This window comes from Schistocerca cancellata, chromosome 4, assembly GCF_023864275.1.
Source record: "Schistocerca cancellata isolate TAMUIC-IGC-003103 chromosome 4, iqSchCanc2.1, whole genome shotgun sequence".
Lineage (NCBI taxonomy): Eukaryota > Metazoa > Arthropoda > Insecta > Orthoptera > Acrididae > Schistocerca > Schistocerca cancellata.
This window is the reverse complement of record NC_064629.1, coordinates 60,740,381-60,759,049: the sequence shown is the minus strand read 5'-3', so window position 1 is coordinate 60,759,049 and position 18,669 is coordinate 60,740,381. Positions and strand designations below refer to the sequence as shown.

General features: G+C 43.0%; 1 protein-coding gene across 1 annotated transcript in view; it reads left to right on the top strand.

The window, feature by feature from the left end:
- Positions 1 to 18,669, top strand: part of LOC126183907 (histone-lysine N-methyltransferase 2D-like) — a 220,954-nt gene that overhangs the window by 184,335 nt on the left and 17,950 nt on the right. The window contains exons 10-11 of the mRNA XM_049926250.1: positions 5,390 to 5,537; positions 7,255 to 7,457. Of these exons, the coding sequence (XP_049782207.1) occupies positions 5,390 to 5,537; positions 7,255 to 7,457 (351 nt within the window). The remainder of the gene's footprint in view (positions 1 to 5,389; positions 5,538 to 7,254; positions 7,458 to 18,669) is intronic.

The window sequence follows — 18,669 nt, the reverse complement described above, 5'->3', positions numbered from 1 at the left end:
CAAAAAACTGACTTTGTTCTTTTAGGATTTTATCAAGTTTCTGAATAACTTTTTGTTTTTGTTTTTCTTTTGCAGAATTTTAAAACAAAGCACTAACCCTGATTTTAGCTGTGACCCGCCTCTGGTCTGCAACAATACAGGAGATAGGGCCTGGTTCTAGCAATACGATCCGGAGACCAAGCGACAGTTAGTGGCGCGGAGTTCTTCGTCTTTCCCCTCCGTCCGCCCCCCCCCCCCCCCCCCCCCGAAAAAAACGAAGATTAAGAGGATGTGGATCGGCTTTTTCGACAGCAAAGATTTAATCCATCATTAATTTCTGCCCGATGGAGGCGGGGAAGACGACGAACACCATGCCATTGACTGTTGCTCGGTCTCCAGATCGTATCGATAGCACCAGGTAACGGTGCGGACTTACAGAAATTCCACAGGGAGCTAGCATCAGCTTTAGAATCGATGTCTGAAGTGCGTTGTAGCTAATGGTGATTACTTTGGAGGCTAGTAAAGATCTTTTGTTTTTGAACACTTGTTTCCTTTATTATTTTCTGAGAGAAATCACCGAACATTTCAGACACAGCTTATAATTAATTATTACATTATGATGCTAACGAAAATAGTAACGTAATTTAGAAATGATTCCCACGTGGCTGACTAGCCTTACTGGTACCGTAATCCCCTAAAAATAAAGTAGCAACAATGATTATCGGTATTAATAGATGGAGCCAACGACAGGTGGGTAGACCGCAATGCAAAATTATGTACCTAAGTGATGGTGCTTATAGTTGAAAGAGAACCACCTAGGAGAAACAGGGGTTGATCAAGGAGGAAATCAGTGGTGAAAGTGTTTCTTACTTTGGAAGAAGGGATATAACTGAAAAAGAGGGATGCAATGCTAACAATCGACCGAAAAGCATGGGCGAGTGTATTGTGTGACAACAAAATACAGTATATGCTTTAAGGTAAAATACGTCTTTAAAAATGAAATAATAAATATATTGTATTCTTAGTTCTGTGTTTCTCTTTAGGAATTGCACGCATCTTGTACAAGACAAGCCCTACGTTGATTAAACAGCCAGATGCCACACCACAAACTAAAATTAACAAACCAAAACAAATACGCCCACTCACAGAATGAAACCCTCCACATAGAACACTCCCAACGCTAAGCACAGCATAAACTGCATATTGATAAAAATACTTAACTCATACGTTGCAACAGTTTTTTTTCAGTTTTGCTATTTCTTGACAATTATTTCATACCGGATATGAACACAGAATGAAATATTTTTACGGATATTTTCGTATAGCTAGTACACAAGAAATCCTGCTGTGAAAACAGTACGTGAATTTTTCTCTGTCCTTTTTACAAGGGGCGATCAAAATTTTTCCGTTCGAAGGCCACACTAGTAGCTTGCCTACATGTCGGTGCTTATATACCCGCATCGTAGTCGCTCTTGGTTGCATATATGCTGCAGCAAAACCCTCAAACCGAAACTTTTTGATCGTCTCTTATATACGACTTCTTTTTTTAATTAATAGCATGTAGATCCATATTTACCTTTTTAGCAAATTGTATACAGGTTGACTGACCTAAAACTTGCACCGCAAATATTGCGAAAAGTGAGATGGATATGCGATTTTCACAGAAGGGGTTGGTAGTCAACAGATTGTGGTAATACTTAGAAAGTATATTTTGTATGCAAAAATACACTTTTCTAATGAGACAATGCCTAAAGGCATTAACAAACTAAAAGTAGGGTAAATTAGAAAGTCAGTGTGTTTGTTGTAGAATTCTAGTGCGAGTCGGTTACGAGATATCGTATTTTGGAAAGTTTCCACACCGACGGTTGCTTGTGCTATTCAACCCGCTTAGTTGCTAGATACAATGTTATGTTTGCTTACAGTGGGCTTGTGTTCCTGGAGCGCATTGCGACTTTCTACTTAGTGTGGCAATCCAAGCAGTACGTCGTGAGAGGACTATAGGATTTACCAATGCAAAAAAGCCAGCATTCTCATGGTGTATGAAGAGTGCATGAACAATGTTGTTCGCTCTTCTATGGTGTATGCAGTAAGATATCCCAATAGACAACAACCATCTCGACAGTTATTTATCAACCTCTTCAACCAGTTACGTGAAAGTGCCAGTGCAACACATAGGCAACGTAACAGAAGGAAACAAGGGACTGCTGTTACAGTTGATCCACACTTTAGTTTCTATGAAATCGCACGAGGAAGTGGCATGAGTCAGCCAAGTATCCTACGCGTTCTCCATCGACATACATCATATGATCAAAAGTATCCGGACACCCCAGATACATTGGTTTTTCGTATTAGGTGCATTGTGCTGCCACCTATTGTCAGGTACTCCATATCAGCGACCTCAGTTGTCATTAGACATCGTGAGAGAGCAGAATGGGGCGCTCTGCGGAACTCAGACTTCGAACGTGATCAGGTGATTGGGTGTCACTTGTGTCATACGTCCCTACGCGAGATTTGCAAACTCCTAAACATTCCTAGGTCCACTGTTTCCGATGTGATAGTGAAGTGGAAACGTGAAGGGACACGTGCAGCAAAAAATGCGTACAGGACAACCTCGTCTGTTGACTGACAGAGACTGTCGGCAGTTGAAGAGGGTGTTAATGTGTAATAGCAGACATCTATCCAGACCATCACACAGGAATTCCAAACTGCATCAGGATCCACTGCAAGTGCTATGACAGTTAGGCGGGAGGTGAAAAAACTTTGATTTCATGGTCGATACAGCTGCTCATAAGCCACACATCATGCCGGCAAAGTGCTTGGAGTAAGGAGCGTAAACATTGGACGATTAAACAGTGGAAAAACATGGTGTGGAGTGACGAATCATGGTACACAACGTGGAGATCCGATGGCAGGGTGTGGATATGGCGAACGCCCGATGAACGTCATCCGCCAGCTTGTGTAGTGCCAACAGTAAAATTCGGAGGCGGTGGTGTTATGCTGAGTTCGTGTTTTTCATGGAGGGGGCTTGCACCCCTTGTTTTGCGTGGCACTATCACACCAGAGGCCTACATTGAAGTATTAAGCGCCTTCTTGCTTCCCACTGTTGAAGAGCAATTTGGGGATGGCGATTGCATATTTCAACACTATCGAGCACCTGTTCATAATGCACGGCCTGTGGTGGGGTGGTTACACGAAAATAACATACCTGTAATGGGCAGGCCTGCACAGAGTCCTGACCTGAATCCTATAGAACACATTTGGGATGTTTGAAACGCCGACTTCGTGCCAGGCCTCTCCGACCGAGATCGATACCTCTCCTCAGCGCAGCACTCCGTAGAGAACGGGCTGCCATTCCCCTAAGAAACCTTCCAGCACCTAATTGAACGTATGCCTGCGAGAGAGGATGCTGTCATCAAGGCTAAGGGTGGGCCTACACCATACTGAATTCCAGCATTACCGATGGAGGGCGCCACGAACTTTTAAGACATTTTCAGCCAGATGTCCGGATACTTTTGATCAAATAGTGTAGGATCCATCCCTATCACATCTCTCTCCATCAAGAACTGCATGCAAACGTATATGAGAATAATGTTAGCTTCTGCACGTCGGCATTAAGGTAGTATACTGCAGACGTATCATGTATCTTGACAAGTGATGATACCAAGTTTACCAATCATGGCCAGATAAACAGCCGAAACATGCGCTGTTTACTTGTTGACAATCCCCATTGGCTTCGTCAGGTGGAACGCCAGCGTCTATAGAGTGTGTACGTGTGTTATAGGATAGTGGACCATCAGCTCATAGGCCCATTTTTCATAGACGGAACACTAAATGTGCACAAGTGTCGCCGCCTTCTAATAGACCATCTTCCACGAATGCCAGAAGACGCTCCTCTGCAGACTAGGACGAACATGTGGTACCAACATGATGGCTGTCTAGTCCATAGCCCACGAAGTACTACAGCATGTCCTCACGAATTGTTTCTAAATCTGTGGATTGGACTCAGAGGACAGGGATTTGACGCCTGTAGACCTTTTTCTTTTGGGAAAGCTGAAAGACGCTGTCTACAAGGACATACCAATTACACCTCATATGCAACGACGTATTACTACAACCTGCTCGGACATCTCCGTTGAAATGCTAGCACATGTATAGCAATTATTCCATACCACACTGGAAGCATGTATTGCCGCTGCCGGTGTCGGTGTTATTTTAAACATAAACTGTGATGGTCAACTGTCTTGTTACTGGTCAGGATCCACTGTGTTGTTCTTTAGTGTGTGCTACCACAGGTACTGCAGAAGTGTCGATGTGAGAACCTATCAAACTACGATATCTCGTAAACGACGTACACTAGTATTCTGCGACAAACACCACCGGCATTGTAATTTACCCTACTTTTAGTTTTTTAATGTCAATAGGCATTGTTCAATTTAAAAAGTGGATGTTTACTCAAAAAAAAACACTTTCTAAGTATTATTACAATCTATTGATTGGCAACAATGCGAGCCTCTGACAACGAATCCATTCTGTGAAAACCAAAATCACACATCAATAGCACTTTCCATTTCCACAATATTTGTGTAAATAACTATGAAACAATATTCCGTCGTATGGTTTGGGTTAGTTGATCACTATATTTTAGGTAAGGTGTGGTGTGCAGTATTACACAATGCGTAATCATGTTTTCTAACATGCAAAGCCCACTGCATAAAAGCTAGTTTAAATCACTTGTGACAGCATTAACTATGCAAAATACTTAACGATGGATGCATAAATATCTGAGTAAGCATAACAAAACTAGATTGAATTCAGATGTTAGCATAGGACGAGGCTCTGCTAGATTAAACTGTCAAATGACGCTACCATCCTGTCAACGTCAGAGTCATGAAGTGACGGTGTGGTGCCGTGCTGTTGACGGCTGGTGTGAATCTCACTATTTGAAATTCATGGCTGAATGTATTGTTGTGACGTGATGTAATGCCCAACATGAACCGACCTTTCGACTAGCCCCTAAGTAAAGGATTTGTTGAAACGAAGACTACTTTGAACAACACCCTGGAAACGGACTCCGAAAAATCATCGAGTTTAAAATGAAACAGCTCCACATGTCTATACAGATAGAATTTCATTTTTAATGTTTGTAGCTAGGAAAACAATACAAAGTATTTCATTGCCATGTTAAACTTTAGTTCCACCATTACAATCAAGGGTAGTGTATGATTCCTCTATCTCGCATTATTTCTGAGTGTAAACCTAGAAAGTAACATCAAAACTTTTTTATCCAGATTTGGTGAACAGACATTACTCGTATTTGTGCATGCTCATGCATATTATTGTTGACCTGCTAACGTGTTTGTATCTTTTAGTAAATTGTATTAAAAACTGCACTTCTCTACATTTTGCTTAGGTTGGATATCCAGAGGAAGATTGCCTCCCCCATAATGGGACGCTCCCGGAAGATACGGGGTCATCGTAGGCAGCTCTCTGACCCTAAAATACACCCGCCATTTTCTCCCATCAAGGAAGACGGAGACCTGGAGAGTGATTACGACAGGGTAATGATGGGCTTCTAATACTTAGGCATATCATATGTTTTATTGTAATGAGATAAGGATTGTTAGCTATAATAGTTTTACAAACAGCCTTCACTTCTTTTTTTGTAAAAAACTCACATAACACAGTAAATAAATAAAACTTTCATAACGTACTAAAATAAAGAAGGAATAAACAGGATTATTGCAAATAGCTGAACTGGTTTCACTAATGAATCGTAGCTGTATTTTTTGACATAACATTACAGACCATTTTTTAGTCATATGGATAGTATTAATGTTTTTGTGGCTTGTGGTCGTTGTCTCTCCCTCATTAGATGTAACGTATTCATTCCAATTTTTCGAAGACATTACAGTCCACAGCCCATAATTCTGGTAGGTATGCTGATAAAGTTGGCACAAAGACAATCTTTCAAGTAGCCCCCCCCCCTTCCCCCCAAAAAAGTGAAGTTAAGTTTATGAACGTGGAAGTCCTCTCAGGAATATCTGATCGTTGTTCCTAGCACAGTCAATCCATTGGTATCCCCGTGTCGTTTTCCAGTATCAACGAATAGTTGAGGGTTTAGTGAAGAACCATCCTGTTGGTAGATGAAGTTCACGGCATGTCAAGCTATACGTGTCCCACAGTTGTTTATTCCTTCAAGAAAATAAAAACAAACCCTAAACTTTAAACTGTAAGATCGCATAGAACATATTTACTTTTGGTGAGTCGTGAACATGCTGCTCAATAGGGCGGGATGTGTTGGTGCCCCAGTTTCGCATACTTAGTCCAATCACAGTACTTAGTGAAGTGGTAGTAGTTAAGACGCTGGATCAAAGTTCAGGAGAAGCGGGCTTTCTTTTATTCATTGTAACAATCTTTGAAAAGTTTGTTCATCGTTAAAGATAATTTTTTTCCCAAAAGCTGTTCCATTCGTGTCAAAACCTCAAAGCGACTCGCTATGTATTCTGGCGTAGGAGCTTCTAGCGATTGCAGGCGATGGGATTTCTGTTTCAGAAGCTTGCGTAAGATCCTTTAAACGTTAGATTAAAGAATGTTTAGATCACTTTCTCTGGCTGTTGACTTTTGCACCGAGAGAGGTGGCGCAGTGGTTAGCAGACTGGACTCGCATTCTGGAGGACGACGGTTCAAACCCGCGTCTGGCCGTCCTGCTTTAGGTTTTCCGTGATTCACCTAAATCGCTTCAGACACATTTCGGGACGGTTCCTCTCAAAGAACACGTTCGATTTCCTTCCCTATTTTCCCTAATCCGAGCTTGTGATCTGCCTCTAATGCCCTCGTTGTCCAAGGGTCGTTAAACACTAACCTCCTCCTCCTCGACTTTTGCAGCTCTTTAGGAAATTTACCCTTCCACCTTCATCTATTTCTTCAGTCACTATCAGCGCGCCCGTCGATTTTTCCTTACAGAGGAATCATGCCCTTAAAATTGCTCGAAGTTTCGTCCAATAGAGTTAGCTCTTGGTGCGTCATTGTGAAATCAAGTTCAGAAATGTCGCATTACAGTAACAGAATGATGCCAATTAAATTAAAAATCGAACGTCTTCTCAGCGCCTGTATTCATCTTTAGTAACTGCTAACTACTGCGCTTTGGTGGAAAAAAGTGGAAAATGGCTCAAAAAAAACTGTTTTTAGTCTAGCGGTGAAATCACTTCAGTCATCTGTAATAACCTTGTACCGTATACATACAGTTGTTTTTATCAAAACTGACATGTGTTTCAGGGGTACCTTGGCTACTTACATCCAAGTCTGAAGCCTCCATACAAAGCTTATGAATATGAGTCTATTGACGATACTGGGAGACGAGCAGAGTGGGACCCATCCCAGTCCTACCTGGCGTCTTCATATGCAGCGGCCGGCGGAGCCCTCAGGGAAACTGCCATCAACAGCGTTCTGGACGAGGACCGCTACATCACCAACTCTAGGTGAATAAAGCTGCCACTTGTTGGCACGAGCTTGCTTTAAAGATTCGAGCTTATACCTTTAAAATAGAAAGCATTCCCAATCCACTCTATTTTTTGAGATGTGGAGGATGAGACTAAATCTGATGAGATTAAATCTGTAGGCATTCTCCAAACAGCCTCCTCATTCCTAGACAGTATGCCAGAAAATCTTTAACTCGGATTAACCACACCCTTTCAGATGCTGTCCATCGTCTCCTGCAACAGATTCTGCTTCCGTAAACTTTTGGAAACAGAAGTTCCACTCCTACTCTTAACTGTCTTTATTTTGTTTACGTACATTTAACTTTTTAGATATTAGTTTCGGGTTCGCTGAGCAACTCTCAATTGCACATTCTCGTACACAGACTGACAAAAAAGTGAACCACGCAAAAGGAGAGGAGGAAACGAAATTAACTTTACTCATTAATTCAGTGATTTCAAAATCGAATTAAATTTACAAACAACTTTTCTGTATGACCCCACTTATCAATATGAGGTTTCACCCACCCTGGCCTTGATGCTTACACTAATTCGAGTGAAAAGTCTGTCATAAAGCCGTTTTATCCATATCTGAGGGAAATTGGCCCACAACTTGTCCTCAATACCTCGAATACTGGGACTGGGACAGAGTTGACGACCGATCTGGTCGCAAACGTATTCTATCTGGGACAGATCTGGGGATCTCGTTCGCAATAAGAGTACCTCAACATCACACAGACAGTTCACGGAGACGCGTAACATGTGTGGACGAGCGTTGCCCTTTCGAAAAATGGCACCGTGATATTTTCGGATGAAAGGTAACACATGAGGATGCAGAATGTCCGAGACGCACCGCTGTGCCGTCAGAATTCCCTCAATCACTACCAGCTGTCACATGAAGTCAAATCCGATGGTTGCCCATACCGTGATGCCAGAAGTAATATCGCTGTGTCTCTCCAAAACAATGGAAGAATGAGACCTCCCACCAGGTCGTGGCCATACTCGCCGATGGTGCAGAACCGTGATTTATTGCTGAACGCACTGTGACGCCGTTAATCAGCAGTCCGCGCTTCCCAGTTATTGCACCACTCCCATTTCAGCCCCTTGTGTTGTGGTATTAACAGCAGCCAACGCATAGACCAGTGATTTCCTAGTCCGGCTGCTGCAATTCTCTGACCAATTCTGTGGGATGACACAGAACGTTGCAGGGACTCCATTACTCGCTCTTGGACGACAGGTGTAGATGTGAGGAGGTTACGATGTGCTCGGTGATCTTCCGTTGTGGTGGTGAGCCGTGTTCGACTGGATCCTTGACGATAAGTGTGCTTGCCATCGCGTTGCCATGCAGTCCGACATCGGACCACTGTTGCATCAGAATGCCCATCTAATCTGGACATTGCACGATTCGACCAACCGGCCAAATGGAGACCCGAAATGAGGCCCTTTCCAAACTCTATAATGTGCTGATAATGCTGTCTCGTACGAGGACGCGTTGCCTCCGTGTTCACCGTGACCACTCAACAGCTGACACTGTTCATGCTTTTTATATACTCTACAAGGCCTGGCAACAACACTAAGCAGGAAACAATACTAATGTACTCTGATGGCCGTTCTGCCTGTCACAGAAATTTACTACTCTAATCATTTACGTACCCGCCGATAGTACAAAGTTATGTTGACATCCGACTAAGTCTTTTGCGTGCTTCACTCTTTTGTCAGACGGCGTATATAGACAAGCTGTCGAGCTAGAATCTGGCATCTACATTGGTCACAGCGTAACTGTGGAATTTCCGTTTCCAAAGAGCCCTTTATTAGTTATGGACCCACAAGTAGAAACCTCCTTCGAAAGTAATAGAGATGGTTGAAACTTTCGTTGACCTGTGCTTGTGGATCAAGGTAGAGACAGCAGAATCGTAAAAATGCACATGAAAGGCAGAGAGTTCAACAGGAATGTACAATTCGACAGTCTTTTTTATTTAATTTTAATTAATGTAAGAAGTAAACACACAGGACAAAAAATTAGTCATCCTCCAGAGACATGAGCGCCACTGGCCTTGATAATGGTCTGTTTGGAGAGGAAAAGAGCCCATAAGTTTCTTTAAATATGTGATATCCATTTGAAGTCAATCGTTGATGGTTAGATCCCGCGGAGCTACCAGACTGCTGGAATAATCGACTTTAAGGTTTCACTCAATGTCCGAAATAATTCTAGATATATTATTTGAGATCAACGTAGTGTGATTTGGCGGATCAGTCAAGTCACAATACAGCGTCTCAGTATCCGTTAAACCAGAATCGTATGCTTAAATACCAACAAATCAAGCAGCTTAGTGTATGTGTGATCAGGGGTATATCCAAACACTATAGCCCTTTTCTGTCATTCTGTGCATCGATCTATCTTACTACACTGATTCCATACAACCGACTGATATACACACTTAACACAGTACGGTATGGATAGGGACCGTGCTTGTTGTTAGCGGACATGAGGAGAATGGTTGCTGTACATAAACAGCTGCGTTGGCCACAGTCTGGCTATTGCTCAAAGCTGCGGCGACATCGGGGCACCAATAACGAAACCTTCTACATCTTTGGTGTCGAAGACGGAACGGGCCGCACGGCTGGCTCCTTACGCCATAGGAACAGGTACGAGGTACTACCCAGTGTTGATAATACTTCTGAACCAGCACGGGAGCCCTCTACTGTTGGGGCAGTGGCCGATTTTCCTGCCCAGTCCGGAAAATTGCAGACGGCGAATACGCTAGTCATTGGGAGCTCCAGCGTTAGGCGGATAACGGAGCCCCTTAAGGAAATAGCCAGCAGGGTGGGAAAGAATGCCAGTGTGATCTCGGTTGTTTGCCAGGGGCTCTCATCCAAAATGTGGAGAAGGCTTTGCTGACGAGTATCGAGAGCATGGGAGCAACCAGCTACTGTTGGCACGAATGACGCTTGCTGCTTGGGTTCTGAGGCCATCCTCCGTTCCTGTCAGTGGATGGCTGATTTGGTGAAGTCAATTAGTATCCCACACGGCACGGCGTGCAGGCTAGACACACTACATGTAGCATTGTACCCAGGGGCGATTGTGGTCGTCTAGTTTGAAGTAGAATGGAAGGTGTAAGCCAGGAGTTCAGACGATTCTGCGATGGTATCGGATGCAAATTTCCCTACCTCTGCTATCTGGTGGAGATTTTTAGGGTTCCCCTTAATAGGGGAAGCGTCACTACACTCATCCGCTATCGGGTGGAGTTTGTAGGGTTCGCCTGAATAGGGCAAGCGTCACTACACCCAGGAAGCGACTACTAGGTTTGCGGAGAACCTGTGGCGTGCACATGGAATTTGTTTGGTTTAGAGGAAACGCCCCCCCCCCTCCCCCCAGTTGGGATGAGAGACGAATTGCCTGCAAAATCGAATATACATTAGCCACAATGTTGTCAGAAAATGCTCGTCCTCACAGATTGGATATATAAAAGGTTAACATGGCATTAGTAAACTGCAGAAGCATCCAAGGAAAGGTCACAGCATTAGTGTCGCTTATCGAAGGTTATAATGTTCAGATAGTATTAGAACGAGAAAGTTGGTTGAAAGCAGAAGTGAATACCAATATAGCCTAAGTTCAGCTTGGAATATTTATTGTAAAGGTCGATTAGTCGCAAATGATGGCGGTTTATTCATTGCTGTAAAGAATTGGATAATATATAGCGAGGTTATCACGGATTCAGATTCTCAGTACAGTTAAGCGTCAGAGATAGGTCAAAAATGGTAATCGGATGCTTTTTTTAGCCCGCCAGTGGCAGGATATGTATTGGTAGAGCGCTTCAGAGAGAACTTAAAAAACATCGTTAATAACTTCTCTGATCATGCTGTTGTAACAGGATGTGACTTCAGCCTGCCAGGTATAGATTGAATGAGTCATGCTATCAAAACTGGTGCCAGAGATAGGGATTCATGAGACATTATTGTGAATGTCTTGTCCGAAAATTACTTCGAGCAGAATTAGAGAACCAACTCGTGAAAGTGAGGTATTAGACCTCCTAGCAACAAATAGACATGAACTTATCGAACCAGTTAACGTAGAGGAAGATATCAGTGATCATAAGGCTGTGATAGCAACTATTACTACGGGTATTAAAAGGAATGTTCAAAAAGATAGGAAAATATTTTTATTTAGCGAGAGTGGCCGTATACAAATTGAAGTGCATCTGAGTAGTCAACATCAAATATTCAATGCTGAGAACAAAGATGTGGAGCACAAATGGAAAAAAAAAATGAAAAGCATTGTTCAGTATGCCTTAGACAAGAATGTTGTCAGCAGTGTCTTAAGGGATGGAAAGACCCACCGTGGTTCAACAGCCGTCTTAGATAACTGCTACGTAACAAAGATAGCTTCACTGCAGACTCGAGATGTCAAAACCTCGCTGACAAACAAAAGCTGAGCGAAGCGAAAATGAGCGTAAGCAGAGCTATGAGATAAGCAAGTATACGGTGACTTTGAAAGTATGATTTTGTCAACTGATCTGAATAAAAATCCCGAGAGGTTTTGATCTTACGTAAAATCAGAAAGCGGTTCGAAATCCTCTATTCATTCACTCAGTGAACTTACTTGCACTGAAACGAAAGATAACAGAGAGAAGACAGAAATACTGAATTCTAGCTTCGGCAATTGTTTCACTGTGGAATGCGGAAGATCCTAACTCGGTCAATCGTTTCAGTCATCGTACGATCGTGGAAATGGCAGATATTGAGCTAACCCTATCGCGCAATTGAAAAGCACCTACAGTTTGGTAGTGGAACGGCCTGAGGACCGGATGAGATACCTGTAACAGCCTACATACGTTATGCAAAAGAACTTGCTCCCCTTCTAGCAGCAGTTTATCGCAGATCGCCGGAGTGACGATGGGTACCTACCGACTGGAGAAAAGCACAGGTCATTCCCGTTTTCTAGAAGTGTCGCAGGGCAGATGCACATGCCTGTAATTATAGGCCTATATCGTTGACGTCAGCCTGTTGTAGAATTGTGACACATGTTTTATTATCAAGAATTATGATGTTTTTGAAGAACAAAAACCTCATCTGTAAAAATTAACACGGATTCCGCAAACAGCTCGCTCGCTCTGTTCCTCCGTGAAATCCATAGCACTGTAGACAACGGCGCTCAGGTTGACTCCGTGTTGCTTGACTTCAGCCGTCCCGCACTGCCGTTTAGTGAAAAAAAAAGAGTTTACCGAGTATCGGACCAGGTTTGCAACTGTATTCAAGACTTCTTCGTAGACAGAACTCAACACGTCGCTCTTATCGGAAATAAATCGACAGATGTTAAGATAATTTCTGGATTACGCCGAGGAAAGGTGTTTGAACCATTTAAAATTATGTAGATGATCTAGTAGAAAGTACTGGCAACTCTTCAAGACTGTTCGCAGATGATGCGGTTTCCTACAAGAAAGTAGCAACGCCAGAACAAAGTAACAATTTGCGGATTGATGTGCAGAGGATTGATAACGGTGTAGGCTCTGGCAGTTGGCCCCGAACGTAAATAAATGTAAAATACTGCACATGCATAGGAAAAGAAATCCACTACTATACAACACTGTTGATGTCAAATTGCTGGAAGCAGTATCTACCGTAAAATATCTACGAGTAACTACACAGAGGGACCTTAAGTGGAATGAACACACAAAACAAATAGTAGGAAAAACAGGTGCCAGACAGATTCATATCAAGAATCTTAAGGAAACGTAACTCAACCGAAAAGAAAATGGTTTACAAGGCGCTTGTTCGACAGGTTCTTGACTATTGCTCATGAAGTTTGGACCCTTACTAGGTACGACTGATAGAAGAGATCGGAAAGATGCTACAAAGAGCGGCGCCTTTAGTCATTGTATCGTTGGGTTGGTGCCATAGCGTTGCATAGATGCTCAAGAAACTCCAATGGCAGGCTCCACGAGAAACTGAGTGCGTCACGAAGAGGTTTACTATTGAAATATAGAGAGAGTATCACCCGACAAGAGTCATAACTTCCTCCCGAATGCATCTCGCGAAATGACAACGAGAAAATTCGAGTAATTAAAAATAATACGGAGGTGTACCGACAGTCATTTCTCCCACGCATGATTCACGAGTAAGACAAGAGAGGGGGTACCAGAAATACCCTCCGCCACATACCACTAGGTGGCTTGCGGGGTATTGATGTAGATGAAGAAACGTGATGACTTGCTGCCTGGTAGCAGTCCTACTCAATCTCTAACGACCGGTGTACTCTTTTGGGGATGACTAAGATTTTGTTACGTGGTGCAGTAACAACAGACTTTTGTTGCCTTTCACAGGTATCATGCCACACATATATGTGCACTACGACGGTGTTCCGTGAATACATAACCTTAAAGATGTAATTCGAATTCTCTGTTTTAGTTTGTTAATGAAATTACTTTGTTAACGAAAACATGAGCTATATTGCTAAAATACTGACTAGTGCATACATAACTAACCGGCATACTGATTGCAGTGCCAGAGAAACACTACTTCTGCTGGATTCACCCTTCACCCGTACACTGCTGCAGAAAGATGCTGGGAATTTATACTGGCCTTTTGCGTCGTAGAAAATTCTAGTAAATAGTAACATGTTTCTTACTGGTCTTCCAGGTATTTAGCTGCTGAAATTTTCTTTTTTTCTATACTGAAGAGATGAATTTTGCTCTCTCTAGAATTAGAAATACTCTATTTTCTTTGAAAACTCATAAAGCACTGTGCATGTTTGCAAACAGCAGTAAAGTACTGTCATTAGCTGATGAAGTAAAATATGTTTAGTTTTGTAGGGCAGGTAGTTCAGAAATCGCAGTGACCGGGCAAAAGTCATGGGATAGTCATCTAAAAGCACTTCTAACCACTTACATATTGCCGAAACGTGACCACTCATTGTGTCATAGATTCAACAAGTTTATACGAGACCTGTGGAGAATTATTGAGCCATGCCATTTCAATAGCAGACACATCTATCTGGTTTATGGAATGGACAGATATTTCTGTTTAGCGTGAATATGTTTATGCCTCATTAATGGGATGGGGAAGGGATTAAATTTTTTGACAGCATCCAACTCGCATCTCATCAGTGCACGAATTGTAGACCGTCACTCCCGTACGTAACCACAGTGGCTCATGGGCAAGCAGACTTAATGATTTCATGTTATCTGTGGCAAAACAAGAGTTGGATATGGCCTAAAACGATCACCGTCATGATTAAGCTCATGTGGTCGAATTAAGATCTCACGGGTTCAGGTAATGCCCTCCTTGTCCTGTGGCACTCCTATGGATCTCGTGCTCGCGCACCCCATGGAAGCTGGTGAAGGGCCCTCTATTCACTCAGCTGCACATCTGGTGTCTAAAAAAAAGTATTTACGCCCTGAGGCCCAGAGGATGACTCGATGCCGCCAGGGCGCCATGTGATCTTCTGCCTTATGCCGTCATTAGTATGCGGTGTGGAAGAACATGGGGCTAGCACGTCATTCTGCCGGCTTTCTACATCTATGGCCCGCTACTTCTCAACAGTTCCCGATTTGATCTCATCTCGTTCAAATCCTCTAAGCAACCAATCTTAGTAGCGCTGAGATTTGAACCATGTTCTTCGCATGGCAGTAAGACATCTGACCACTCAGCTGTGGAGGTGGAGACATCTGGCAGCAGCTATGTGAAATTTTGTGGTACGACAGGAATGTCGGCGATTCAAATTTCCATCCGGCCATGCAGATATAGGTTCTCTGTCGTTTCCCTAAATCGCTTAGGACGAATGCCGGCTTAGTTCCTCTGAAAGGACACGGCCGATTTCCGTCGTCCATCTTCCTCCGATCTATGGTTGTGCTCTTTCTCTACAACGGGACATTACACCTTAATCTTTCCTTTTTGTACACAACTTGCGGTGACACGTCATCCAATGTTGCTTGTCGACGGTTTGAAACCAATCTCGACAGCAGCTGACGGTCACAGTCACGAAGATGTTGTTGAATCTTTCGTTCCTTCGGCGAGTGACTTGCTGTATCGGTTAAACACTACTTTCCAATTCAGGAAGAACAGAGCTCAAATTCCTGTCCAGCAACCCTGATTTGGAAATTACTATAACTCGTTTCAGGCACATATTGCGACTAGTTGTTCAACAGAGCACAACCGATATCCTGCCCTGTCGTCAAGCTCCGCCTGCGATGAGCCCACTCTTCCTTCCTTCAGCACTCTGCCACTGTGGGTTACGATGCCTGCTAGTCCAACATTCACGGCACACACGTGACACTGTGGATCGATGGATGCTCAACGCTCGCACAACTTCGAAGGAAAGTAGTCTCCGCCGAGCAGCAGTCACCGCTGCAGCCCGTTACAATTCCTAAACTTTTTGACACAAGCAAATCAGTTTGTCTTCTCTGGATGGCAGCAACCCTCTGAGAGGCATTTGTGTATCCACAAACCATTCAGCATCGTATTAAACTGAAAGGGAGCTTCACGGTTGCTATCCCATGACATTTGTCCTGATAGTGTACACAGTTGCACATATGACATGTCGTCCACAGGTCAGACAAGGAAATGACAAGTCGTCCCTCCTGGGTCTCGCCTAGGATGACATGAGACTACTGCATTGCTGCAACCTTCCCTACACTCCGCTGTGGGAGAGAGAGGGGAAGTAGGGGGAGGGGCAGAATCTGGAGCAGAGTCACTTGAGTATAATGTCCCTGAAGGCATGGGAACTCAAAACGGAACCTGTAGTGTCTAAGCAGAAGCGTGTGCAGAATTATTTTTATTGTAACGCAACATTTTTACAATATTTCTTCTCCGCGACATGAGTCGTCATTATACCGCACAAAATTCAGAATTTTGTATTACAATTTAAGCTTCGGAATCTTGAGAAGAATAGAAAAAAATAAAGTATAGAGGCATAAGTGTAAGAAACAACACCTTCTTAGACAAACAGAGTAATTCTGGTGGAATAACGAGACAAACCAACTCCTATTGCGGCTTATTTCAGAACGGGAATAAAATCGCAGAATTAACTGATACCACCACAAAGGAGAATATCGACTTGATAAACATGTTTTTGAGCCCCTGGTGAAAGCCGACTTTTTAGGATTAAATATCTTTCTTTTCTTTCTTCTTTTAGTAAGTGGGAGAAGTTAGTTTAATAAGAAAGAGAGGTAGCCCGTCTGTTCAGTCGAATTATTAATCTAATTTGATGTTATTGCTTTACGATGAACTACAAATAAAACAATTTCAGCGAAGCTCACTTTTATGCCTCCTTACTCACCGTTCCTTGCTTGCTAGCGGTCAACGTTTGCTCGATAGCGACATATTGAGAAACTGGATCACATACTAAATTTGTGAGTTGTGAAAGAATCTGCTGTAGCCTTATCCGTCGTTCACGTTGAGTGCTCTGAGACTGGAGCGCGCCTCCGTCTCCTTACAGATGCATCCCTCCATTGTTCGCGCTCAACTTCCCTAACATGATTCTGCTTGTAGGTACCACTACCGTCGGTGTTCCACGTTTGAGTAAAGGTTCTGCTTGTCCATCGTCTTGCTACTTCTTACAGAGCGAGTATTATCACTTAAAAGCGGTTGATAATGTTATTTTCTTCGCTCGTTACTCATTTATTCGAGTTTCATATTAATTGCTGACATTATGGTCTCTTAACGTTTCGGCTTGACATTTTTTTCTAATGCAGTATAATTTTCATTTCCCCATTCCAGTTCTGTTCTTGGACTACTTCACCGATCTTCACTTCTTTTTTGCTCTTAATTAAAGCACTTACTATTCGCTTAGTTGCCATAGATTTCTGTCAGTATTATACCACTTAGTTGATTTGTTATTCCACATGTTAACGCACTGCTGGTTACAAAGTGAAAAGAAGTAAAAATTCATCAAGTTAGAGTTAAATAGATCACCAGTTAGTAAAAGATTAAGGCTTTGAGACCAGTATAGAGAAAGCACAGACGGGTTATGGACATTAAGTCTTCCTGTTCCATCAGTTCTACGCAAGAAACTTTCATCTACTCTCTCGCCTCATAACATCACAAGCATAGCATTAAAGCCTACACACAAGTATCTTAGTCACCCTCACTATATGGATGCATTCTAGACACCATTTCACAAAGGACTGGTGCCATTGTGCTCCAAGAAGCAAGGAAGGACGGAAGACAAACTTAACATCTCGCAGACATCGAGGTCATTACCAACGAATCACTTGCTCAAATGAGCAAGAATTAGTAATGAAATCGCCTGTGACCTCTTTGGAGGAGGCATTTGGATTTTCGCTTGAAGTACGGGAAAGACGTAAAACTTAAATCCGTGTCCTATGCGGTAATCGCTACACTGCCTCGCTGAGTGATGAACAAAGGCTGACGGTACCCAGCCAGCAATGCCACGCCATTTCTACACTTACTGATAGCAACATCATAAAGAGAATGGGGAGTGGCGTGATATCCGTATTTTATTGGCATGTTTCGATGTTAACAATGCTGAGAATCCGACTGCCTGCAGGTACATCTACATTTACAGATACGAGTATACCCTGCGAACCATAGTGAAGTGCATGGCAGAGGCTACATCCCACCGTACCGGTTGCTGGGCTTTTTCCCGTTCCATTCGCGCATGGAGTGCGGGAAAAATGATCATTTAAATGCTTCTGTGCGTGCTGTAATTCATCTAAGCGTATCCTAACGAGCAATGTGTACGGGGGTTGTAGTATGTTTACAGAGTCATTATTTAAAGCTGGATCTTGAAACTCTGACAGTGGACTTTCTCGGGATAGTTTCCGCCTATCTTCAAGAGTCTGCCGGTTCAGTTGTTTCAGCACCTCAGTAACACTCTCCCAAGGGTCAAACAATCCTCTGACCGTTCGCCGACGCAGACAGGGTCTCTTCTTCAGACAGTTATCATACAGAGAACAGTGTGCATACGCTACGGCCAGGAGAACTTCCCTTGGTGGGGCACATATACGGTGTTGATATTAACTAAAACTGGCTTTTATTATTATGGTATACACTGTGCAATAGCGTAAATAAAGTGCCTATTTTATCTGAGGATTAGCTAGTTTCATATGCGGTTTTATGAAGTAGTGCATAAATTTTAATACCGTGCCGTCATTAAATTCTTGGTTATGGTTACTTATCGCCATTGGAAATTTATCCACACTTGGTGAATGTTTGTAAGGAGTCCCCTGCCTGACTAAATTCAGACGTGACCACCCTT